Source organism: Lissotriton helveticus, chromosome 8 (genome assembly GCF_964261635.1).
Source record: "Lissotriton helveticus chromosome 8, aLisHel1.1, whole genome shotgun sequence".
Taxonomy (NCBI): domain Eukaryota; kingdom Metazoa; phylum Chordata; class Amphibia; order Caudata; family Salamandridae; genus Lissotriton; species Lissotriton helveticus.
The window spans coordinates 1,692,295,179-1,692,321,226 of NC_136069.1; the positions used below are offsets into that span (position 1 = coordinate 1,692,295,179).

The window sequence follows — 26,048 nt, forward strand, 5'->3', positions numbered from 1 at the left end:
ATAATCGTTGGCTGTGTCATTGTCTGTAACTACTAAGATCGATTTTCCCTGCAAATAAGAACTGAAGACAAGCAGGGTCCTTCTCACTGCCTCATACTTCCTCACTGCTTTATCGCAGGACCCGAATCCCTTTGCCAACAATGCTTCTCATCATGTTCCCCACACTGACAATCAGGCTTCTGTGGTGAAAATTACTAGATCTGGTGGATCTAATTGCACCCCTTGCAATAGATTCTCTGAACCTGACGACCATGCCAGATCTCATTTCACTTGCTGGCTGAGTGAAATAGAATGTGCAAGGTCCAAAGAACTTGGATCCCAGTTGAGGAGAATCCAACCGACCAGCTTGTGGAGATGGAAGCAAGACCAAGGGACCAGGAAAAACTATAGAAGCCATATACCCCTGCACACTGATGCACGTCTCCACCTTTGGCCGATCGCATACCACCAGATCCTCAACGTGCCTCTAGAGCTTGCCAAACTGCTCTGGCGGCAGTAAAACTCACACTTGTAGAGTTAGAAATTGAGCCCCAATGAAAACTTGATTTTGTACTAGTCTCAAAGTGGACTTCTCAAAATTGATGAGAAAATTGTAAGTTTGAAGAACCTCCAGTACCCTATTTGTATGGCACAACACTAAGCCCTATGGTAGAGCCTGAGTCAACCAGTCATCAGGACATGGATAGATAATGGTCCCATCCCCTGGGTGTAAAGCAGGGCTACCAAGGGTGCTAGAACTTTGGTGAGCACCCTCGAGGATAACTTGAGCCCAAAATTAAGATATTGGAAGTGACAGTGATTGTTCTTTAGGGCAAACCACAAATACTTATGATGCAACTTCCTAATGGGCACATGGAGATACATGCCCTCCCAATCTATAGATGCCAACTAATCTTTGCTTTGTATCAAAGAGACAAGGGCCTGCAGAGTAACCATCTATAAATGAAGAATTTGACTTCAAATCTTTTGCCTCTTTCCTCTGGAGGGACCCGGGCAATCACTCTCTTCTTGAGCAACAATTTTGCCTTGTGCAACAGAACTAGGCATTTGGTACCCTTTGCAAGAAGATGGGCAACCTTTAAGCCAGCTCTTGGACTGCTCCCAAAAGTCTATTGCAAATCCCTTGTCGAGCACCCACTTGACTGTGACATCCTGATGCCAAGACTCCAACAAATGCTGCAGTCTCCCTCCTAATGGAAGATTTCCTGAGGAACCATAAATGTCAGGATCTCTTTTGAATGGGACCCTTCTCCTTGGTATCTTTCTTAGGAGAAAGTTACCTGGACTGATACTTCTGCTTGGGAACAGTATAGATCTTACAATCTTCTTGATAGGTAGATGATCTGGATCTTGAATCCCAAAATCATTTATAATCTGACTTTCCCTGGTAAGGAACGTGTGCTTCTGGTCCTTCAAGGCCTTAGAAATCATACAGTCCAAATATTCCCAAAATAGCATCTTGCCTGAAACGGGATCTTCAACAATGCATTCTTTTCCACTGCATCTGTTTTCCATTCACTGATACAGAGGTGACGTTTGGTTGCTTACAATGCTCCTGAAGACATTGCAGTTTCTTTGACTATGTCAGCTGAGATATCTGCCAAGAAGCACACCTGTGGTTCCATGCCAGCCAACATCTCTGAACACGTGTAACCCTCTGGAAAGGCCACCGCCAACTGATCAAAATCTGTAATAGTATAATGTGATGTATATGCTGCATGCAAACTAGCTTTAAGTGCAGAATTCTCTGACACAAATGCTTTCTTCATTCCAGGGTAAATTTTCCAATCAGTAGGGTCTGTAGGAAAACAGTCTTCAGGATTAATAGTAGTCTTGACTATAAGAGTAGCCAAAATGAAATCCACCTTAACATGGTGATAGAGAACATCTTCACCTTCCAACATGTAAAATTTCTGTAAGAACCGTGGAGCTGACACCTTATCCAGCTCCTTCCACTCAAACATTATCTTTTATAGTGCCATGAAAAGGCATTCCCACAACATAAGGCCTCTCAGACTGTTGAAGTAAGGCCTCCTCCTCATTATCCAATCGAAAAGGAGTAAACCCCAAATGTTGGGGCAGATGAGAGTGGTTGTCCCCATCTTATTTCTTCTAAGATATTTACCTGTGGACATAGAGGAAATTTCACAATTCAAATAATTGCTGGATTCAATGGGTTAAAGGACTTATGGCCCTCTTATTACCAACAGAATACTGCAGCCTCAATCATATCCTGCACCTCTGTTTGCTGGCACCTTCGCAGGAATCGAGCCTTCATCATCTGAAGTAGAAAAGGAATAGAGCATATGATTCCTCCTTGCTGCTCCCTTCCCCAACATTGTGAAATCATTTGAAGACAGCCATTATGCATCTAATATACCCCCATTGGTAAAATACCTCCTCCAATAGGGCCGCCTCTGCAGAGGTGCCCCCAATTAGAGAGAACTCATCAGTCTTCAAACCACCTTAAAACGAAGGTCATACTGCAACTGATTATAAAAAGGTGTCCTGAAATGGACCTTGCCACCACTGTTACTGCAGGAAAGCTCAGTTCCCCACCATTAGGCTACTAGCACCATTCCGATGAAATGAACTCCAAAGACTGGGGAACAGTACCCCAGTTGCCTTGGATCCACGTAACACCATCAACGCATACCACACTGCTTTGGACATCCACTGCTCTGCAAGAGAATTGTGGGGCATCACAGCTCCTCCTCCTGGTTGCAACGTGCTCCACCACTTATGACCAGGAGCCGCTATGTATTCTGATGAATACTTCCCTCAGTCAGCACAGTCCCACTATTGACGACAATGTCTGGCAAGGAGGCAAAGGAAGAGAAGAACAGTTTTCTATTCCTTGGGAAGGTGTGGGATTGATGTTTGAAGGAGGCTGGAGGGCCTCAGTAGTAATGACTGAAGGACGTTAGAGGTAATGAAGGATCAGCCACTGTGGACTCCCATACTTCTGGCAGTGTTGTATAGTAGAGTCACCAGATCCAGATTCCTCTAAATCAGGCATCAGTATTTCATAGCAATGATCTCACTTACTAATAGTAGTAGAATGATATGTGCCTTTGACACTTAATCAATACTGCCATAAACAGTTCAGCATCATTATATCCAAGTAAAAATAACAGTGTCATTCTATCCTTGAAATAGTTAATTATACATAAGCACCCCTGTCATTGAAAATAGGTGCTATTCATAACAATGTGTGTAATATATTATGCACACGTACAGAAGTGCAAGTATAAATGTGTAATTAGGAGCTAGAAAAATATGGAGGGTGAATGAGGCAACAATAACCCTAGTGCATTTCTGTCAGAAATATCAAAGGGCGAGCTCAGTTCTTTAGGACTTTCCTCATTTGGGAATGGAACGGTCCAACTGCTAGGCTGCTGGCAGTATCTTTAAGCAACATCAGGCTAACCCCACTTATTCAAAAGAATACATAGTGGTCACAAGAAGTGGTCGTAAATTGGGAACAGCATTTTTACAGCCATATCTAATTATTCAAACACACCTATGAATTAACATGTTGGTTCACAAAATAAGGAATCGCAGGGAGTCACTGTACAAGATGCCCAATGAATATTATTTAGGCTGGTCACAATATGCGGCCCCTACAACTGGCTATAATCATAGCGATGGTGGCCTGCAAGGAAAAGCAGGTTGCCATTCAGGGTGATTTCAAAGTTGAAAAACTTTCCTTAAAGAACATGGGGCTGATTTAAAAAGAAAAAGTTTTATCATTTTGGAAACTTTATTTAGAGCTGGGGCTCCTTGGAGATATTAGGATAGCCCTCTTAGACAGCACCATAGTACATATACTCCTAGTGAAGTAATTTGAACTCTCAGATGTCTGAAGGTCTTTACATTCTTCGGACACTGAGGTTTGTGCCAGGATTCTTGGTTCCCCCATATCTTGACTTCTGGAACATAACTTTCACTGGTAAAGTTATTTGAAAAATCTCTAGCATCTAAATTCTACAGAACTTGGGACTATGTTTGCATGCAGCTGTTGGCTCTTTATTCAGAGAATCTATGTTTGAATTTGATTATATTGGTGACTTTCCTTGAACAAACACAAAACTCAGCACTTTCCTTCTTGCCCTTAACAATACAATAATCTGGACAATCAATTTTTATGGCAGCAGAACCCGCAACGGAACAGCAACATTGTCAAAACCTCTCAATAAGTGGTCAGCTAAAGCTAGAGAAGAATTATGCACATCCTAGCCTCAGATTCAACCAGCAGCCTCCAGACCAATGACAGATCAGAACTACCAGATGCTCCTTTGAGTTTATACTAAACATCTCTCTGGATCTCTCCTTTCTCCCCTTGAGTTGACTTAGGCTCAATAATAACTTATCCCATTCTTTGTACTTTTATTAAGTTTAGCTATTTTAATGTAATCCTTTTTCTATTTTAATGTAGTCCTTTTTCATGAGGCAGGCATGATAGCAGTTGACAGTCCAGAGGCTGCCAAGTAGATCTGAATATTCACTGAAGAGAGGGAACAATTACTGTGGTCAGGCTACAAAAGTACCAACTGTATCCTGGGGATAAAACAAAACATTTGAATGCAACCTTCTGAATATTATTAACTGAAGGATCAAACAGTTTCCATTAATTTCTGATTCCTCGTACACCAACTGTTTATGTGTTTGGCAGAATGCTGTTCCTGCTTGTAAAACATAATGATATCTTCTAGGAGTAAGGTTAGTCAGCAGTGATCACATTCAACTCTTAGAACAACAATAAACTTTTCAGTACATGGAATATGTTCCAGCCGTCTAATAGACATTGATCTATGTTGCAAAAGAGCCCCTGAATATGTTCAAAAGCAGAATTGTCCATCATGTTATTACTTCAACATCTATCATACTTCTGCAGTTTATGACCAAAAGCTGAAGAATCCCAAGTGAATAAAAACACTGCCTTTTGTTGCCTTTGGTGAGTTCCCTAGAGTCCATATTTTTATGATAGATGACCTTCAAGATGTTGAGTAGAAAGCATCCACTTTTCAAGAGACACAAATGCTGCAACCCATCTATATCTTCCACATTGGTATTTAATCCAGCTATTTTTGAATCACTGAATTTGCACTTGATCTTTAAATCATGACGTAATATGGCACTTTACGAATGTGACAACAATATAACCACATGAGATATTATCCCTGGGCTTATCACTGTTCTCTGAATGAGGGTGTGTGTGTTCATCTCATCATAATGTTTATTGACTGGTAAAATATAATACACTTTTCATCTTCAGCATTCCTGATGGGAGTGTATATAAGGGTAAATGCCTTTCATGATGGTGGTGCTTATCCATTACTGAGCAGGGATCTTTCAACTCCAAGGATGCCTCCAGATCTGGCTCAGGTCTCAATTAAGATATAATATGCCTGAACTACAGGTGAAGGTCAATAATGAGGTAAAGGGTCTGTCACAACCAATATAACCCAAGGCCGAAAGGTATATACCATTATTAAATACCACTCAATGAGAGTAGAATGATCTGAATTTACAAGGGCCCACAGAAAGTTGAACATTGAAATGTTGAAACAAACGTTCCGTATGAGCTATAAGTGACCCTGAACAGATTCATAGTCTTTAATTAACTTTGCAAAATACAACGTTTTATATCACATAACTTTTTGTCCTATTCATGGAGGAAGATTTTCATTGAATTCACAGTAAATTCTTAGTCACAGTTTTTCAGATCAGTCTGTATGGAAGAGTAGGGGATTTTAGTGTTTTTAAATCATCTAAGTCTACTGCTGTATTAATAGATGATGTCACTTAGAATGTATCTTTTACCTTAAATCCAATGGGAGCGATGCATTCTACCATTCTTCGACAACATGCTTATGATATGTGAGCAAAATATTAAAAGCAGGAATAAGGGAATGGGATAAGAGAGAAAACAGAAACAATGGTTATAACTCTCTTTCTCATCACTTGGCTGGGCTCTGAACGTTTTAGATTGGCATGGAAATCTAAAAGCAAATAATAAGGTTTTCATAATCAGCAATACGACTGTGGTGGCTAACTACAATGGTGCAATGATATGCCTTCAAGCATCTGTGAAAAACCAACTCTTTGGTTAGTATAGTAACAGACTTTTCCAGAAATTGAGCTACACATTGGGTTCTGGGTTAAGTGGGGTGATTAACCTTGCTCAAGCTACAGCCACAATCCCTGTCAGAGAGAACCTCAAATGTTACTGAATTAATCTGTGCTTAACCCTCTGATAGCATGGTATAAAAGCTGTCAGATTTAACTTAGAGGCAATATGTAATGTATTTATGCAGTACACAAACAGTAATAAAGTGAAAACGTAACACTAGGAAAAAATCCCAAACACCAATTTAGAAAACTAGAGTACATTATGTTAGAAATTGGCGGTCCAATTACCAGAACTAATCTGAGACAACATCCTAAACTTACTACTTCTGGTATTCACAGAAGACACTTACAATTTTTGGTATTCACAGAAATGACTTACAACTCCTACCTTTATGTCCACAGTCCGGCCGGATTCTCTTTATCTGGATCGTACTCTCTTTACCCGGACCGTACTCTCCCGCTAGTGCTCGACTCTTTGGCTCGAGCCGTAATCTCCTGCTTAGGCAGGATAACGTGTAATTAATGGGATGGAATGCAATTTTTACAAAAAGGAACATTTGGAATGTGTGATAAATGGTAGAGGAGGTCATGAAAAATAGTCTGGGCAGGAAAAAGGGTATGGCCAGACACTACATCATAACCCAGAAACTTTTGCTCCTTTGTATCATGGGGTAATTTGCTCTCCCCTCAGTGCTCACTGTAGTGTCAACACCACAGTAAACACTAAGGGCACTCCCTTTAGTGTTGACTGTAGTGTTGACACCGAAGTCAACACTGAGAGGAGCGCAAATAGTGCACTGCATTTACCATGATGCAAAGGAGCAAACTTTTCTGGGTTATGCTGTAGTGTCTGGCATTACCCTTTTACCTTCCCAAACTATTTTTCATGAAAGTGTAAAGTTTTTGCGCAACTCTTAAAACCATAAAACAGCAAAAACACCACACAGAAATATACCACACCTGGATAGAAGAATAGATCTTAATTTACTGAACACAACATGACCAAAATGACAACAATTGAATAAGTGGAACTAGAGTTAGGAATTTTTTCAAGAATATCTGCAAATATAGTGCTTAAGAACTGGGGTCATCTGGTCACACTTGGCAGGGATAGATCCAAAATTTCAGGCTGACCACAATGGAGCAAGGGTCAGATGCAGGAAACAACCTTGTCCTGCTGAAAATGTACCTTTGGATGAAGGATGCATTGGCGTCGAACACCCAACGCCATGAGCAGAGAAGGCAATGCATTCTCATTGATACGGTCCAATGTAGGCGATACGTCACGTTCAATCAGTGCAGTCAGAGATGCGTCTTCAGCAACCCCTTTATGAGGAAGGCGATTTGCCATCATCAAGAAGCGCAGCTGGCAATGGATGTATTTGTCCTCAGCTGCAGCAGTGATGCATCTGTGTTGAGGGGAGATGCATCTGTTCTGGCTGGTGCAACAATGCTGATGCGTGGATTTTGCAGGAAACAGTCAGAAAACCCACTTCCCTGTGCCTAGGACTGGATTTCCACTTCTTGGCAGAGGCCAAAGCAGGGTTGATGGAAGTATTTGGTGTCCCTGAGACTTCAGAACGGGAGGCAAGCCACCAAGCAGTTGGAGTCACTATGGTTTTGGGATGTAGGCATGAAGGTCCTATCCTTCTCACTCAAACGCAAGGAGGGCAGCAAGCAGAAGGGCAGACACAACACATCAGGAGTCCAACAAAGTCCTTTTAGCCGCAGATAAGTCCTCTCCCTGGCAGAATGTCCTCAGGTCTAGAAGTGTACTGAAATGGTGATGCTGAGGTCTATTACTTATACCCAGTAGTGCTTTAGAGTCCCTGCCCTTTCTGCCCTGGCTCCAGACTCCTCACAGAGGGGGTTGCAGCTCGTGGGTGGGGACAGGCACTGCCCATTCAGGTGAAAGTGTCAGTTATTCCCTCCCATCCTGCCTAGGATAACCAATCAGATTGTTGAAGACCCATCACTCATTCCTAAGTATCCTTTGTGTGTGGCTGTCTGGATTCAGAGACAGGCAGAATACAAGGTATGGTTAAAATGAGAAAATCCCAAAAAGTTTCTAAATGTACCATTTTCAGACTTGTAACTTAAAATCCAACATTAGCATAAGTTGTGATTTTAAATTGTGAACCCAGAGACACCAAACTTGAAATGCCCATATTTCCCAATTGGAAATTACCCATAAAATGTACTAAGGTAATTTTAATGTTAACCCATAGAAGAGATAGGCCTTTCAGTAGTGAAAAAACACATTTTGTATCTTTTCACTAACAGGACAAGTAAAACTTTAAAGTAAATGTCGAAATTTTAACCACACTGTGCCCTGCCCTTAGGGCTGTCTATGGACTATCTTTGGGGTGATGTAAATGCATTAAAACTGAAGGTTTGGGCCTGGTAAGAGGGTTAACCTACCAGGTTGATATGGCATTTTAAAACTGCACATATTGACTCAGCAATGGCAGGCCTGAGTTATATTTGAGAAACTGCTGAAGTGGGTGGCGCAATCAGTCCTCAATACCTACTTGTAGTGTTTAATTTGCTGGCCCTGATCACATGTACTGCACTTTAACAGGGACAAATAAGTAAATTAAATATTGTGGATAATTCAATGCTATCATGTTTTAAGTTTAGAGAACATGTACTTTAGCTCTGGTTATCAGTGGTAAAGTGCCCAGGGTTTTAAAGGCATCAAAAACAAAGTCAGCAAAACAGAAGGTGAGAAGGCAAAAAGTCAGGGAAAAACTCTATTTCAGGTCTACCACATTTTAATCAATTACTTGACACCAAGACGACAAAAGTCCAATTAGAAGAACTGAAGTTATGAATTTAGTTTAAGGTTAAAACTAGTGCCTTAAAGATCAAAACGACAACCATGAACTTCTAGTCACGCACAAGTGGGTCCAAGTTGAAAAATGTGGCCGACTGCAATGGACCACGAGTCGGATGTTAAAAAGTGGTTTGGTCTCGGTCGTGCTTACCTTCAGACTTAAAAGAAATGTGAAGAAAAAGTCTCTGAGAGTGTAGAGTTTAGTGGGGTCAAGGCTGAAAGCAGTATCCGAGGAGGAAGCATAATAGTCTGGGAGGTAGTGGATAAAATCACAGTGAAGATTTTTAATGTTTATACTTAGGGGCTTGTTTACAAGCTCATTGCGCAGCTGGTGCTTCACTTTTTTGGATGCACTGACTGTGCTGGGTACAGACCCATTTATCCAAAGCCATGAAAGCCACTTTGCATGGCTTTTGATGGCCTCATAGTTATGGTGTAAGGCAACGCAGTGCAAGTTGCTGCGTTGCCTCACTCTGCGTATGGGGACATGCCATGGGCAGTGCGGTTGGTTTTCCCACACAACACCCATTTGTTTTGATGCATTCCCTGATTTACAAGGATGTGTAAACCTGGAAATGCATCACAACTATACGCCTCCCCAGGGGACGCTTAACTAGGGGAAGTAACTATTTTTCTCCTCAGTTTTTTCTCTTTCTATGTTTGCTGCATTCTGCAGCACACATAGAAAGGGCCTAAGGCCTCCATCGATTATTTTGTGTTCAGGAAGGTGCCCCTTCCTGCACAAAAACAATCTTGCCAACAATGCAGAAACCCTTGCACCATGCTGCAAGGGTGCCTGCATTGGCACCAAATTGTGCGTTGGCTGAAAGGACAGTAATGCACCATATTTTATAGATACGAAGCATTCCTGCCCTTTCCCTGTGGTGCAGGGCAGCACAGCAAAGTGACTTCCTGTACTGCCCTTCACCAAAAAGAGTAAATAAGCCACTTAGTCTCTCTTTTGGAAGTCGAAAATGTCCAGCGGGATAAGTCTGGAGGTTGTAGCCGAGGAGAGTACCACAAGGCCAGATACCCCTTTGGCACAGTACCACTGAACAGGATTTGTTGCTTTGGAGAAGAATGTAGCTTAAGCTGCCTCGAAGTCAGGCCAACTGGCATTGCATCTAGGGAAGACAGATGAGCAGGTTTGTCACGGTCTCCTCTTGGTTCTCAGAGCAGTTTTAACCATACATTTTGTAAGTCCTCTGTTTGGTATTTTGGCTACCCGCAAACCCTTTTCACCACCACCAATGGTCCAGGACTGGAGAGGTACCACTTGAACATTTAGGATTCACTTAGGATGGGTTCAGGTGTAAGATGGTGGGAGCCTTTTCTGCCTCTGAGAATCTGATCAGGAAGGCCAGCCAACTAGCACCTGGAGTCACCTTGGTAGTGCCTGATTCAAGCATTGGAACAAGGCTCAAGCCACAGGGCAGGCCTCAAAGGGTTAAGAAAGGGTTCAAGTTCCAAAGCTGTTCACCCAGGTGCAGCAAAGCAGTCCTCTGAAGTTTGGATAAACCCCCCTTCTTCAATGGGTATATTCCTAATGAGACAAGAGGAACGAAATGAAAATTACGAAAATCCTAAAGACAGTGAAAATTAAACTGAGAAGCGAAAATTTAAAAAAAACGTGCAAGGTGAACTGTTAGTTGTCGGTTGCAGCCTCAACTGATGCTGACAAGTGAACAACGAGTGACCAGACAACAAGTGACGAGTTAAAATACGAGTGCTTGGATGGAACAAATACTGTCGGGTTTAAAAACGAGTGCAAAAAAATTGCTAAATGTGTGTCCACCACTGATTTTGGATTTTTATTTCTGATATTGCTTTTGTGTTACCTTAGTCTTGTCCTGATCTTTCTTTGAATCACATGTCTGATTTGGTGACCATTAGTTGGATGGTGAGTGGAATTTCCTTTAATGATGTTGTTTCAGTTCCCACGTTGTGGCATGGTACTGTGCCATCCAACTAAAGGCCACAAAATCAGACTTTTTACCACGGCCACATGTGATTCATCTCATTTTGTACCTCTTGTGTCTTTAGGAATTTACCCCCTGAAGAAGGGTGGTTTATCTGCCCAAAATGCATTGGGGCTAATGCAAATGTACTCACAGCATTACGGATAATGGTTAATGGATCTATAAGCATCATGAGAATTGCTCATGAAGTTAATGAGCATAAACCATTATAAACTACATTAAAGAATGTGTTGATTGGCAACTTTTGGATTATTTTGGATCATTTGAGTAAACTTGCCATTTTTTAATTTAGGCAGTGCACATCGAGGGCACTTCCCCGTAGAGAAGTGCATCTGTAGTTACTTTCAGACTCCCAGGTTTAGGATACGATACCTCAGTGCACACCCTCGAACTTGATCAATCACCAAATCACGCATGTGCAATTTGAATTCCACGGAGTGCGTGATTCAGTAACTTTTGATACTCTTTCTAAAAGTAACATTTCTAAAATATTAATGTTAAATCCAACTTTACCACTAAAGAGGATTTACCATTATCATTCCAATGATGTAAAAAATGATGTAGCTTCTCCTTTCTGATCAGAAATTTCAGCTTTAAAGTGTTTTAAGAAATTCTCAATTTTAGCCTATGAGAGGAATAGGCCCCACAGAACTGAATTGAAATTGAGCTGTTTGTCACTATCAGTACATGCAAAACATAAAAGTATTTGTCCGACCTAGTATCTACACAGCACCCTTCCCTTAGGTCTACCTAGGGCAGGGGTGAATAAAAAGGGAGGTTTCAGGGGTGTCAAGTAGTGTTAAAAGCCAATTTGAACTGGCAGTAAACTGCACACCTAGTCTCTGCAATGGTAGGCCTGAGACATAGGTAAGGGGCTACTTATGTGGGTGGCTCAAGCAGTGTTGCTGGCTCACTAGTAGCAATCCATGTACAGGCCATGGGCACATGTTGTGCGCTTTACTAGAGACTTATAAGCAAATGTAATATGCCATTTGGGGATGAACCAATATTACACAATTTAGGGGCGAGAGCACAAGCAATTTAGCACTATTTAGCAGTGGTAAAGGGCACAGAGTCATAATCCAGCAAAAACAAGGTCAGAAAAAGAGGAAGAGGAAGGCACAACTTTTGGGATAACTCTTCAGAAGGGGCCATTTTCCAACAGCACTTGCAAGCAAGCAATCACGAGTGACTAGCTCAGCACCTGAGAACTGTATATCAACTGTATCTTTTCCAATCCCACTTTGAGTTTCAGTTTCTGTTACAAGTATATTTTTCATTGATGCTTTTTATAACAAAAATGCATATAAAGTGGTAACCTGTTGAAAGGGTCATACTTGAGTAGTCAAAATCCCTAGGAGGCAAATTACTAATTGCTTATTTCCTCTAATCAAATCAAATAAGCTTTATTCGGTTTTTGATTTAAACCATAAAAGCAGCAAGAAAAAAAAATACATACATATATAAATGACTCAACATATCATTACAAAGTAAAAAAGAACCAACTATTAAAAAAGACTAAAAATCAAATTGGCAGTTCAACTAAAAAAAAAAAAAAAAAAAATAAAAAAAAAAAAAAGGGTACATGCACCATCAAGAAAAAGGTAGGGGATTAATAACACAAGATTCTTGAGTTCCCGTTTCACCAGAAGCTGTGATTCCATGTCATTTGCCTTAGGGACGAATGGAGTCGGGGGCCGGGATAGAAATCGTACAAGTCCCAGATGCGAATGGGGCCATCTCCCTCTTTGGAGTGGGAAGATCGCAAATAGGGGACAATGTTCGTACTCTTGAATTTAATTAAGATCAGGTCGCCCGGGATGTCTTTGGGTGTCGTACCCAACCACCCCACCCTCCTGACACTCAAGATGCCGCCATCTAAGTCAGGTGGAAGTGGTCTGTTTTGTTTTAGCCAAGAAGTGGCTTTGTTGAACAAGTCCCGGTGGGTTTCAAATTTGCCCTGATTGGGTACAGGGACCCCGGAGAGAACAGCCACGTAAGGGGCGGCTTCTGGAGGTAAGTTAATCCGCGTCCTGCTTTCCAGTGCGGTCCTGCGGGCTCTATGGGGTACGGGTACAGAGTTATGAGTGGTATTCTGGCTTCTTGGATTTGATATAGACATGAGGGGTACAACAGTTTGAGCTTTTGTGCGTGTCGTGGGCTTGAGTTTTTCGTTGTTACTATGGGGAAAAGAATGAGTGGATGTAGCTGTTGTTTTAGTTGGAATGTGGCTCCTTGATATTATGCTTTCGATACTGGTCAACCTTTCTCCCAGAGTGTTGATTTTTGTGACCAAGGGTGACAGTAAAGTTGATAACAATTGCTCGATGTGGGTCAGTAGGGTCAGATGAAGAGGTGGTACTGAATCAGGTATTCTGTTAAAAGCCTCGGTCGGGGGTGATATGGGATGGTTGGAGGGAGATAGTGAGGGGGTAGTGCACAATTTGCCGGCATTAGAGAGGATCTCAGTGTCATTGTCATTTTCCTCATCAGAATCTCTACCCACTATGCCGGGGGTAGATAAGTCCTGGGTATAGTTCGTACCACACAGGGCGTTTAGCTCCTCCCATATGGACATGATGTGAGGGAATCAGAGTTGCAGCGACAAGAATATAACAATACAGTGTGGGATCACAAATCCTAAGATACAATAAAATCAGCTCAGTACCTCCACCTTCGTCGTAGCCAAGGGAGGTGGCCCGTCCCGGCCTCCTTGTGCCTCTGAGGGCCACAGAGGGCCCGCCCTTTGCCCGGGCTTAGCCCGCGCGCGGTCCCCGCGAGGCGGGGGCTCTGGCTGGATTTGAGCGCCTCCCGGCGCGAAAATGCGGGTGCCGGCTTCCGGTTCCACCGCAAGGGACGCTGGGATTTGTAGTCCCCCTCCGCACTGCGGCCGCGATTGAATGGCGGCGGCAGGAGGGAGACGGGCAGCAGCTATGTCCCCAACGCAGGAGACGAATACAGAGTGCAGGTAGGTTGCCCCCAAAAACAGGATCCTCCTGGAAGGTCACGCCCGCTCAGCCGGGGCTCTGGCTGGATTTGAGCGCCTCCCGGCGCGAAAATGCGGGTGCCGGCTTCCGGTTCCACTGCAAGGGACGCTGGGATTTGTAGACCCCCTCCGCACTGTGGCCGCGATTGAATGGCGGCGGCGGGAGGGAGACGGGCAGCAGCTATGTCCCCAACGCAGGAGACGAATGCAGAGTGCAGGTAGGTTGCCCCCAAAAACAGGATCCTCCTGGAAGGTCACGCCCGCTCAGCCGGGGCTCTGGCTGGATTTGAGCGCCTCCCGGCGCGAAAATGCGGGTGCCGGCTTCCGGTTCCACCGCAAGGGACGCTGGGATTTGTAGTCCCCCTCCGCACTGCGGCCGCGATTGAATGGCGGCGGCGGGAGGGAGACGGGCAGCAGCTATGTCCCCAACGCAGGAGACGAATGCAGAGTGCAGGTAGGTTGCCCCCAAAAACAGGATCCTCCTGGAAGGTCACGCTTATTTCCTCTATATTTGCCTTAATATGAATGTTTCAGACCTCAAATAGGCATGGAGCCATTGATTTTCTGTCACTGGATTTTAATTCATCTTTAGAGTTAACTCCATTACAGCCCTGGTTGCATACACAGCATGCTGATCTAACAATACATTTTCCATTAAAATGTTGTGCATGTGAAAGGCCTAGGAGAAAGGAGCAGGCCAACTTGTCAATATATTTTGTAGATAAGATTTGTGTTCTTCTATTGCAGTGTCAAGACTAAGATGGAACATATTATTTATTGTAAGCTATATTTATGAGTACAGCAGCTAAATAAATAACTATCAAGACCTGTGTGTTCCTTCCTGCAGGAAGATGGTAGAAAAGTAGCATTAAGCTTTGGTATATGCCTTTGAGGAAAATTTATTTGTTAAATATCCTGCAAAATGGCACAGGAGCTGCACCCTTCTTGCTCTACTGAATGCCATGCTTTAACATGCACTGGCAAAGCCAATACATCTGGAGTCGTCTGCCAGACTGGCAATTTTTGTTTTGTTTTTTCGTGGCTTTTGCAAACCTTTAGAATTTGAGAAGCTGCTGAGATTTTGTCACTCTTAAACCCAAATTGACTAAAGGCAAACATATTTTACCTTATTCCACACTGGCACTGAAGGGAACTTATGTGTGTGAATGTGCTCCTTGTGAAAGGTATCGTACAGATATCGTAACGGGACCGAAACTCATCCCAGTCGGTCCCGTTACGATACCTGTACGATTGACACTGCAGTCTACAGTAAGGCGGAGATGTGCCTTACCGGCTGGTACGATTGGACATGGCTGGTTTAGGTTTCCTGTTTTAAAGATTTCCAACGCTGGTGCAGTAACAGAGTGCTAACCCTGATGAATCTGCTATAAGATTACTGTGCAGTGAAACATGTTGGTTACAGGTAGTGGTACGCAATAATAAGCTACCAGCCTTTTTAATTCAGTTGTGCATACCTTATTTAGGAATAAAGTGGTACAGTTGGTATGACTGCTGATTTTATTCTCACTCTGTACTGTATGTTAAACTAGGGAGCGATGTTCTGAGCTCTTTCTTTTGCACCTTCACTAATTTGTTTTTCACTTAATTCTTTTTGTGTTGTGATACGTTTGTTCACTGGAAAAGGAATGGTAACCGATGATGAGAAAGGGGCAAAGTATTGGTAAACATCTAACCAATTTTCCCCGAGGGTGTTCGCCCGTGAGGTGCCTTCCGCTCTGCCACACCTTTTTTTCTTTATTTCCTTCTGCTGTTATTATATATGTGTGGTTGTATGTACTGCCCTAGTAGGGTTGACATCATAGGTTGTGTCGAGTTGAATACACACGGGAACCCCCGAGTAGTAGTTGTAAACGGTGTTTAGCTATGGACAGTAGGGCATTAGAGACAATAGATACCCAACCATAGAGGGGTAGACCTAAAATCTGACGACAGAGGATTCTAGAATAGGAAGTTCTCATGCCCGGTAGATGATTACTAACTAAGGTCCTGGGTACAGGGATTTCTTGTGTTTGGAATTACATTGAGTGGAGGGCTTTCCCTGAGATACCCGTCTTTTCCCTCTAAGCTCCCCTTGTTATTGGATTGGCACCAATAGATGGCACAGTATGGCTGGATCCTATAGGTGACATTCAACTTTACATACCATGAGTATACATTGCATACCAATTACTATGGCCTTATATGTAAGGTAAATATACCTTTTGAGGTTTAGCGAAATGCAGCATGCTTTAGAGTTCCAAGCAAATGCAATTCGGCCTGGTTAGCAGTGTCCTAGTGCACAGAGTAAAACAAATAGAAATACAATTCAGCAAACAATGGGGGTAAAAAAGGGCATTTTCTCATACAACTTGACCAAATACATCATTTCTAGCACTTTGCACTTGTGAAAGTTAAAACATAGACTGACAAGCAATCATTGTTTGCTTAATAGTGGACAATTCATAGAAAATAAGAACACCACATATATGTATACAAATATACATCTTTATTGACTATGCAGTAGACACTGGTCATGACACAAAGCAATAAATTAACAAAAACAAATGAGATTTAAATCATGATTGAGACATACATTCTGAAAAATCAGGGACAGTATAAAACACAATGAACATTGTGCACCTAACAGAAGTGTGGTTAAGTGTACTTCCTTTAGCGAAGAGGTAGCAGATTTTCTTGATTTGTGAAACAGATGTGAACACTACATTTCTCATCAGTTAATGCACATATTATTAAGTTGTTCCTGAGAACATGACTAGGAAATGTGTTTACTTTTTTTTTTATTTACTATACCTCATTTTGAGAAATGAGCATACATTGCTGAAAAATGTATCCTGCACTAAACACAAAAAAGAATCACAGAAAGGCAGCTATGATCCTGCAAACGGATGTGCACAAACACATTTTTGCACATGCACACATTGTTGGTGATACAGGCTCTATTGTATAAAGTATGCTAATTTTCTCATTAATCCCTTCAACATTGGATTGAGCATGTTGCTGTCTCTAGAAGAAGGGCGGAGCATAAAGATTTTAGGATGCAAAGAAGTTTTCACTGAGCAGCCCTTGATGAGCGAGATATTTACCAACTTACAATTACCCAAATTTGAAGATTACTTCATGAAGAAACCATGCAAGTTAAAACGACATGAAATGTTATATCAATGTATAATATCTCTAATGTTTGTACATCACATCATGCATTCTCTTGGTTTCCTTAGAGAACTCATTTCATATTTTTCTGGGAAGCGGTAGACAGAGAGAATGAAAGTCTAGCATTGGGGGAGCTATGGGTGAAGTATCTCCCCCTGTTATGCTATTCCCAAAGTGCAGTGACAGGGCCTGGGCTCTTTCTGAAGGAGATAGATGTTGAAGAGACCCTCAAGCTCTTCAAATGCAGTTGGTGGTTTTCGAGTGATCTAAGAAACCTGCAGAGCTGGTTGCAGAGGACGTCACCTATTATACTGAGAATTCTTCCACTGGTTTAATCTTACTTGACCCTCTCTGATTGGTAAGGTTTGCCTGCCCATAGCAGGAATATGCACTAGGATGCCCTTTCTGCATCCCAAGTCCTATTACTGCTTGGCATTATGGGCTTTGAATAGGGCGAAAAAAGAGTTTCATTCTTTGGTACACTAGAAACAATCAAAGAAACACCTCGTTTCATGATCGCCCCCAAAATTTGGACTGATTCTGCTTTTTTTTTCTTTACTCTGAGAGTGCACTGAGACTTGTGAACCAGACCTCAGTGCAAGTGCCTTTGACCCTAAAAAATATAATGTTACATTGGCTATACCCAAAGGCATATTTTTACACACTTATCAATATATAGTTTATGGTACTATAGTTATCTAGGGCCTGTATGTTTAAGTGTCCTGAATTCAAAGAAAGGGGGGGAGGTAGAGGGATACGCTAGGTCCATCCTCCTACTCAAGTAGAAGACACAAAAAAGTCTGAGATCTCGAATGAAGAACTCAGCTGTTGAGGTAGATTACCATCAGTAATGGATGTAATCCTGAAAGTAAAAATGTCCTTTCTTGAGACCCCTCACTCACCGGAGTTTCCTCATGGTGACTTGCTTCATCATAGGAGCCATCCCAACCCGCTGCGGGTTGAGGCGTGCTGCAACTTGCGAAAACACGTAGAAGCACTGTAGTGAGGAACTATGTGTAGGGCAGTGATGTGTGTGGAGTGGAGTAATTAAAAATACCTAACTAGTGGGCTGAATTACTTTATTCTTGCTCCTAGTTGATATATTAAAAATGGGGTGGGTCTCTAGGTCAGCCAGGTTGCGATGAGTCAGGAGTCCTAGTAGAGTGGCAACATGTTTCGAGCTTACCCCCAAGCTCTTCTTCAGGACACCACAGGGACCAGCCCTGTGACTACCACTTCAAAGTGCAGTGAAAAGTGTGCTAATGACAAATGCCAATAACGTCCATTAAATGAAAAACAAACATATGACATTAGATAATGTTCAGTAGAAATCTGTAATAGAGAAAATAACGATGTTACGAAATCACACCCTGTCCTCTGCAGGTCCGTTAAGAAATGATAATGTTCCCCAGTTGTAGTGCCTATACAGGACAGAAACCGTATATAGCACCAGGCTACATATGAATAATCGTTGTGCATGTTGTGAAATGGCTACGTATGTACCTGTAATCCTAGAAAGGAAAAATGTGGATTGTTTCGGTGCGCAGTGTTCAGGAGGTGATAAATTTAAAAGTAAATAAAGAAATAGCAAGAGACCAATATTCGTGAAAGTGCCACATAAAACACGACAAACGGACGTTACACACATATACACATACTTTTCAAAAGGCCGTACTTTGCCTCCTGGTCAGATCGAGGGTGCAAGAGTTCCGCTGGGAATCTAAAAGGCGAAAAAGAATAGAAGGTTACTTTTCCGACACTCTTTTTGGCAGCTCGGGCAGTACCGCGTATCAGTAAACACAGTTTGCCCCCGTACTGATTCCTGTAAAAGAACGGACTTATTTCAGGCGCTTCTCTCCTGGCTTGGTTACCTACTCAGCTTCCCTCGAGACCGGATGTTATTGTCTCTCTACCGGGAACCGCTATAAAAGGAAGTCCTCCCGCCTAGTCATGTTGGAGTAACTAGAGCGGGAACTTCGCAAAATGGCTACCAGTAAACGTGCCAATGGTGTATCCCGGTTGGGATATGTTACTAACACTTAACAGAACATTGATGACATTCTGACAACGTTAAAGTAAAAAGATTGAAATAACAATATTGAGGTTAGTTGCTGAAGACCATTTGTGGCATCAGACTTTTTTTAAAAACAGTACTGTATATATATACGGTACATCGGGCTTGAAGACCACCTATGTTTTTGATTTTACCACCTCGACCGCGGCGCCGTAGCCGCGCCCTGTGCTGGACATTCCAGAACAGGGCGCGGTCGTGACGGAACCGTTCCGTCATCAGCACAGCTCAGCCGTGACTGATGACGGAACGGTTCCGTCATCAGCATCGAAGGGGTTAATGGTAATCAGGTGGTTTATCTTTGAAAAACACTTGTAGTTTTATTTTCCTTATGAACTCGTTGAGTTCACAACATAGTTGGAATTTATCCATGGTTGGTGTTGGCAGAAACCCAATCCCCTTTTCCAGGACTTTTTGTTGGGTCTCAGTGATGGTGGTATTAGACACATTCTATGGCAGGGTCGTAGGCTTCTTATTAGGCTGTATCTTTCATCACTTTATTTTCTCCAGCAGCCTTTCAAAGGTCTAAACAGTACATAAAAACTACATGTCCTATGAACACAGTGAAAATGAAACAGAAAAAGTCCCAAAACAGTCTCAGCCAATCCTGTGCCAGGACGCCTCATATCTTCCCCTGCAGGCACTCTATCTTCCTCTTTCTTCGCTGATCCATCAGCATACAGATGAGTGTTTCTTTCTTTATTCATGACTGGCTGTTTCAAGTGTGCTTTATTGGCCTACGCATTATTGTTGCTTCAGCGGAATGCTTAATTGGTTTGCGCACTGTTGATTTGCGGTTTTGTTTTCAGTTTTACCACGGGAGCGGCTAAGCTCGCTCCTCCACGGTCCCGCTTTTGAAGAGAGGCTCTCCGCTTCAACTGCCATAGTGGTTCAGATGGGCTTGTGCAACCGCGGGGGAAGACTGTGCATTGCTCTTTGCTGCACGATTGATGTGTTGGGTATAAGCATTAATTACAGAGCCGCTGCCTGGAGCCTGAACACCCGTGCTGCGGGTAGGACATTCATTTCTCTCACAGGGACTGGCCCAGGCAGGTTTATTGGTTTTTATTGCTCGCTGGTTTTCCATTTTATTGTGTTACCAGAGTTCTCAGGTGACGACTGCATGCCTTGAGTGATCCTGTCACCTAGTCCTATATCTTCCTTATCAACTGGATCTAAAGATACTGGAGACTTTATATTGTTTAAATAATTTCATGTAAATCACACTATTGTCCCGCTTCGCTCTGACCACATTTTGCACTGCACTTGTTGCCACTCCATGGTTGTGCTAAGCTTTGCCCTAGCACCTGAGGATTGGATGTTTCTATTGGTTGGGGCATTATAGGCTCATGAGCTTCATCATCAGAAAAGATGGCGATGCTGATCTGTTTGTGCTTTGAATTTGTTCAGCCGTTATTTCACACTGAGGAGATTCCAAGCATTTTTAAATTGGGTAAATTGCTTTTGGGTTAGGCTTAATTGGCGGACTAACATTTGTAGATGTCTTTAGTTTTTTTGATTTATTATGGGCTTTTCTTAGATTTTTTCTAGCTCTTTTGGTTATTCCTTCATGTATTGAGTTAGAAGATGTAGCCAGGTTGGAGGTAACTTGGTAATGATTGACGTTTGGAGCTAATGATCGCTCAATAGTTTCATTTCCATCCATAAAATCCATTGTGTAGGCTTATCCCTTGCTGATTGACTTACACTTTCTTTCTCCTTCCGTATGGATAATGATGTGTCCTGTTGCTGATTTTTACAGCTATATGAGCCTTTTATGTTTTTGATAGGTTTTCTTCTGGCCACATTTCTTTCCTGTCAATTCCCAATTTCACTTGGAGATCTCGCTAATGAAGCTTTAGTGTCTGGTTGATGACCATGATCTTGTTCAATTAAGCCTGCTTTCCCTTCTTTAATTCTATCTGACATTGTCTTGACCTCTGATACCATAGACCTTACTATGGATGGGGTAGCTCTGAAATATGTGCACAAGTGCAAGAGATGAGTTGGTTTATCTTTGTCTGTTTGAGCCTTAACTACCAGGTTTGAAAGGTGGAGTAGCTTGGTATCTATCCCGGCTACATAAGAGAGGCAGAGTGTTTAACAAATCCACCTGAATGTTCAGTTTAACTGAATGGTATTTAAGAGCATTCTGGCTCTTTTAAATTCTCATCTGGAGCACCTGCACAATCCTGAATGTTTTCATCATATTTGGCTAAATGTGCAAGTCTGCCGAGTTGAGAGGATTAATCAAAGAGTCAGCTTGCTCAACCTTGCTTTGACCATTCGAAAAATACGCATTCTCTATGGAAAATTCATTTCGGGCCAAAGTCTGCTTATAGTTATCTATATATATAAAAAACAAAGTATATCGGTTTGTCCTTTATGCATTACTACACCATTCATCCGATCGGCATGAAACTTTGGGAAGTTGTTGAGTACACTCCCGCGAAGGCTTCTGGCGGGGAAAAAAAATAATTGTTAAAATTTGTCGAGTACACTCCCGCGAAGGTTTCTGGCAAAAAAAAAGAAAAGAGAAAAATGTGTTAAATATCGGCCCCCGGCACCCCAGGGCCCTCATAATCTTTCCAATACTGAACGTTTACAGTTTCCGGTGTGGCTCGCTTTTGCAATGAACATCAACAAAGCACATGGACAATCACTGCAAGTGGGTGGACTATATTTGAAGAATCCGTGCTTCTCACATGGACAACTGTATGTGGCCAGCTCACACATTGGGAAACCTTCTGATTTATTCGTCTACGCACCAGACGGAAAAAACAAAAAATATCGTGTATCCACAAGAACTCGAATAAAAAAACAGAACTAAAACAACACTTTGAAATGTTTTCCATATTAAAATGAATACGTTTCAATAAAAATGACACAATGTAAATTCAATGTTATCATAACAAGTTTCCTTAAATTTCCTTTCTTCTGAGAACGCAGCAATGACGGGTAAGCTAGTTATTAATAAGAATAGTTTCCAGGTTTATGATGAAAGTATCCATTTTAATTACAGCCCTTTCGGCTGTTGGGTTTGAAGAGGCTTCAGATACCATTTTTTGAAGGCCACCAACAGTGTCATGAATGGGAAGGACAAGATTTCAAGTATTCAAATAAAAGAAGACACACAAACCATGTCACTTGAATTGTGGTCACAACCTGATGATATATTAATCACAGAATGGGTCAGATTTTGACTAATAACCTGAAGTGGTCGTGAGGTGGAACTTGTATTGTGATTGGTCGTTGGCTTTATCTCCAAAATTGATGAAGATGAGAGATCAGTATTCATTACACCTTCATGTCCACTGTTGTTTGCTGTAATCGCCCTATAGGTGCGCTAGGGGCGTGAACCTGAACTTTTACCAGAAGTGGGCCATTAATTTTTGCTGTCGCTTTTGAAAGGACCACATTGTTGCTTGGAGGTAAAATACAGGGACTATTGACAGCTAGTAAACGGTTGCTGTTCACTTCCTAATACCCTGGGAAAGATAGGCCAAAATTCCAAGCACACCCTAGATCAGATCTAAAGCTTTGTGATATTGCAGCTTTAATTGTAGATACATGGGCTCCATCTGTTCCAGCGGCTTTGGTACCTTTTCTGAGTTCCTTGTTTGCACTTTCCGTTTAAAACAATATATATATATCCTGTAATGGTTGGTTGACTGCTCCCACTAGGTTTTCTGTGATATTGGGCATCCTCAAGTGAGGTTAAAGATAGTGCTGCTAGATTGTCTAACTCTGGTTCTGTATCTCCTACAGGAATACTTAGACTACTATGTAGGGTACTTTCTCCTTTCACTCCGATCTTTCTCAGCCACTTTATTTGTGGTTGAGGCAATGTCCAACGCAACCTGACCTCATTATGTTGATTTAGATATTAAAATATGAACAATATTACGTAGACAATGCAGGAGCGAGAGTGGACCAATCTGGATGCAGAAGCCGCACTGGCCTAACACCACCAGAGCACCTTAGATCCCTGCACCAGCACGGCACCAAAGCGCCAACACCACAGCGCGCAGGGCAGCGCTACACTCCCGGGGGGAAGGGTGCGCCTGAGCATTATGAGACCCTGCACCAGCAGGGGACCAAAGCAGTCAGGGCAGCCTGCAGACTCCCAATGTCCTCCTGTGGCTTCAGCCAGGATGTGGGATAGGCGATGTAAACGGGGCAACAGGCTCCAGACACCGGGCTCCAAATGCTAGCTTCCCACTGGTGGGGAGTCAATGGGCTGGCTGCCATAGTGCTTGGGGGGAGATTGTACCAGTTAGTGGGGGGAAGTGTAGAGGTTACCTTAATATCCTTGGGTATAGAGATATGGTGCGGAGAACTCCCATGCCTAGTAATACTAGGAAATACAGGCAGTAGGTCACCATCAATGGGCAGAGGGTAGAGGCTCTGAAAGGCACTGGAGCCAGCATGACAACAGTCAAATCAGGTTAACTCTTAGCAGATGGTCCCTTAAGTATTCCACTAAGTTGTTGCAGCTAATAACCATGTGATTCGCTACTTAGTGTCTTTGGTTACGTTTGAGGGGGCTGGTCTCAGGTTCCATAAGGGGAGCAGTGAGTCGGTCCCTGCCTGTGAATTTTCTGCTTGGCAATGACTTGGAGCACACTATCTGGAAGGAGGTGGACTGCATGGTCCATGGCCTCCTGAGAGGGTAGTCAAAAAGACCTGGAAAATGGCACAGGTACCTGCCAGAAAGAGGAAGGGCAAGGAGCATAAGAAACCTGCTCTTAAATCTCTCATGGTCTGGGAGGAGGCTAAATCTTGGGAGGACGCACCACCCTACAGGGCAGGATGATGCTACCCTTATGGAACCTACCTGAGTTGGTGCTTTGTTCTTTTTGGCACTATTTTTACTGAAATCTTTAGAACAACATATCTCAGGTTTTACTAGCTGGATTATTGTTGCTTTGGTCTTTTTTAATTTAATAAATAAATACTCTATTCTTCTAAACTGATGTGTGGTACCTTTTATATGGTTTTGCACAAATACTTTACACATTGCCTCTAAGTTAAGCTTGACTACTCTGTGCAAAGCTGCCAGGGGGTTAAGCACAGGTTAATTTGGGGTTGGGTTGTACCTTACTCTGACAAGGATTGTGTTTTCTGCTTGTCCAGGGCTCACACTCGAGTCAACCAAGAACCCAATTTCTTACAACATGAATACCTTATGCTATGCATAATATTTCTATACATGTGACAATCTGACCTTAATAGGGCTCACACCCTCATTAAGAGTTAGCAGGAATTCCCTGTTAAAGGGATAAGGCGACCATGAAATGTCAAATGTCAAACCTCTGGTTTTCAGCCAAAGGAGAATTACAAGTTTTATGTTATCTCCAATGTTAATGTTAATGTTATTGGAACTTATAGAGTGCTAACTGTTACACGGAGGTGTCCTGGCGCTATCTGAAGTCCTAACTGATAACAGCATCAGTGCAGGTATTAACGGGATTAATTCGAGAAAAGTCATGTTTTTAATGTCTTCCGAAAGTCTAGAAGATCAGTCATGCTTCTCAAGTGCAGTGGGAGGATGTTCCATGCTTTGGCCGCATTGGCAACAAAGCTCTGCCACCCCAATTTGCTTTTTTCACCCAGGGTACCATCCCGAATTTTGCATCTGATGACTGCAGTGCTCTTTGTGGTGTATACCAGTGAAATCTTTGTTTTAAAAAGCCCGGCCCTCATCCATGCAGGGATTTGAAGACATAGCATAAAGCCTTGAACTGAGTGCGCTTCCTGACCGGCAGCCAGTGACGTTTTTTTATTTTGTCTGAGATAGATTCAAACTTTGGTTTGCCTGTGAGGAGCCTGTCTGTGGCATTCTGCAGGGTCTGTAATTTGTTCAGCGATCCTTCGTGGATCTTGCAATAGTCTAATCTAGACATTATTAACACAGAAACCACTATTTGTTGCGCATCTTTGGGTAGAAATGGCATTATTATTTTGCAAGATCTGAGAATGTATGATGTCGATGAAGCCACTGTGTTCACCTGATCCTTTAAACTTAATTTGTCATCTATCCACATTTCCAAGTTCTTCACCTTTCTAATCGAGATGAGAAGTGAGCCCAAAGCCTCTGGCCAGCAAACGGGGGTCCAGAAGTTGGGATTGTTGCTGAACAACACAACGTCTGTTTTTGTGGAGTTGAGTTTTAGGCAGTTTTGGGCCATCCATAAACCCACAGTGTTCACACTGTCCTGTAACCTTGATGCAGTTACCTGGATCACATCTGGCTGGATAGTCAACACTATTTGTGTGTCATCGGCGTAAAAAGTCAAAGTGAAATCGAAGGATTCAATTGAAGGAGCCAGTAAGAACACATAAATACTAAAAAGTGTCAGGCTTAATGAAGACCCCTGTGGCACAACACAGGGTAAAGAAAATGGTTCTGCTTCATATTTGTCCAGGGCCACCATTTGCCTTCTGTCCTAGAGGAAGGATTTAAGTAGTTTTCAGGCACTGTCCTTGACTCTTATCTCGTCCAGTCGGTCCATCGTGAGAGCATGATGGACCGTGTCAAACACTGCAGACAGATCAAGCATGATCAGTACAGCCTTTCCTCCAAGGTCCAGAGTGGGCCTAATCTGAACACAATGAATGGTAATGTGCATTGTTCTTACTGTGACTTTGCGTTCTTGCCCTCCTCTAAAGTTTTAGTGTGCACTGATTGCCCTTCCACTCTAAAGACGTTTTCCCTTAACTGCAGATCTTTTACTAAGCACTCCACAGAACTTGCGATGTTGTTCGATGATTTGAAACCTGACATCCTTTTTTTAACAGAGACATGGCTTCATAATGAATCTGAGCCCATTCTTGTGCAAACCCTCCCTCCCAACTACTCCGTATGTC

General features: G+C 42.5%; 1 protein-coding gene across 1 annotated transcript in view; it reads right to left on the reverse strand.

Moving 5' to 3' along the window:
- Window positions 1–2,041: 2,041 nt before the first annotated feature.
- Window positions 2,042–26,048, reverse strand: part of LOC144774110 (extracellular calcium-sensing receptor-like) — a 104,560-nt gene continuing 80,553 nt past the window's right edge. The window contains exon 7 of the mRNA XM_078659136.1: window positions 2,042–2,125. Within this exon, the coding sequence (XP_078515262.1) occupies window positions 2,042–2,125 (84 nt within the window). The remainder of the gene's footprint in view (window positions 2,126–26,048) is intronic.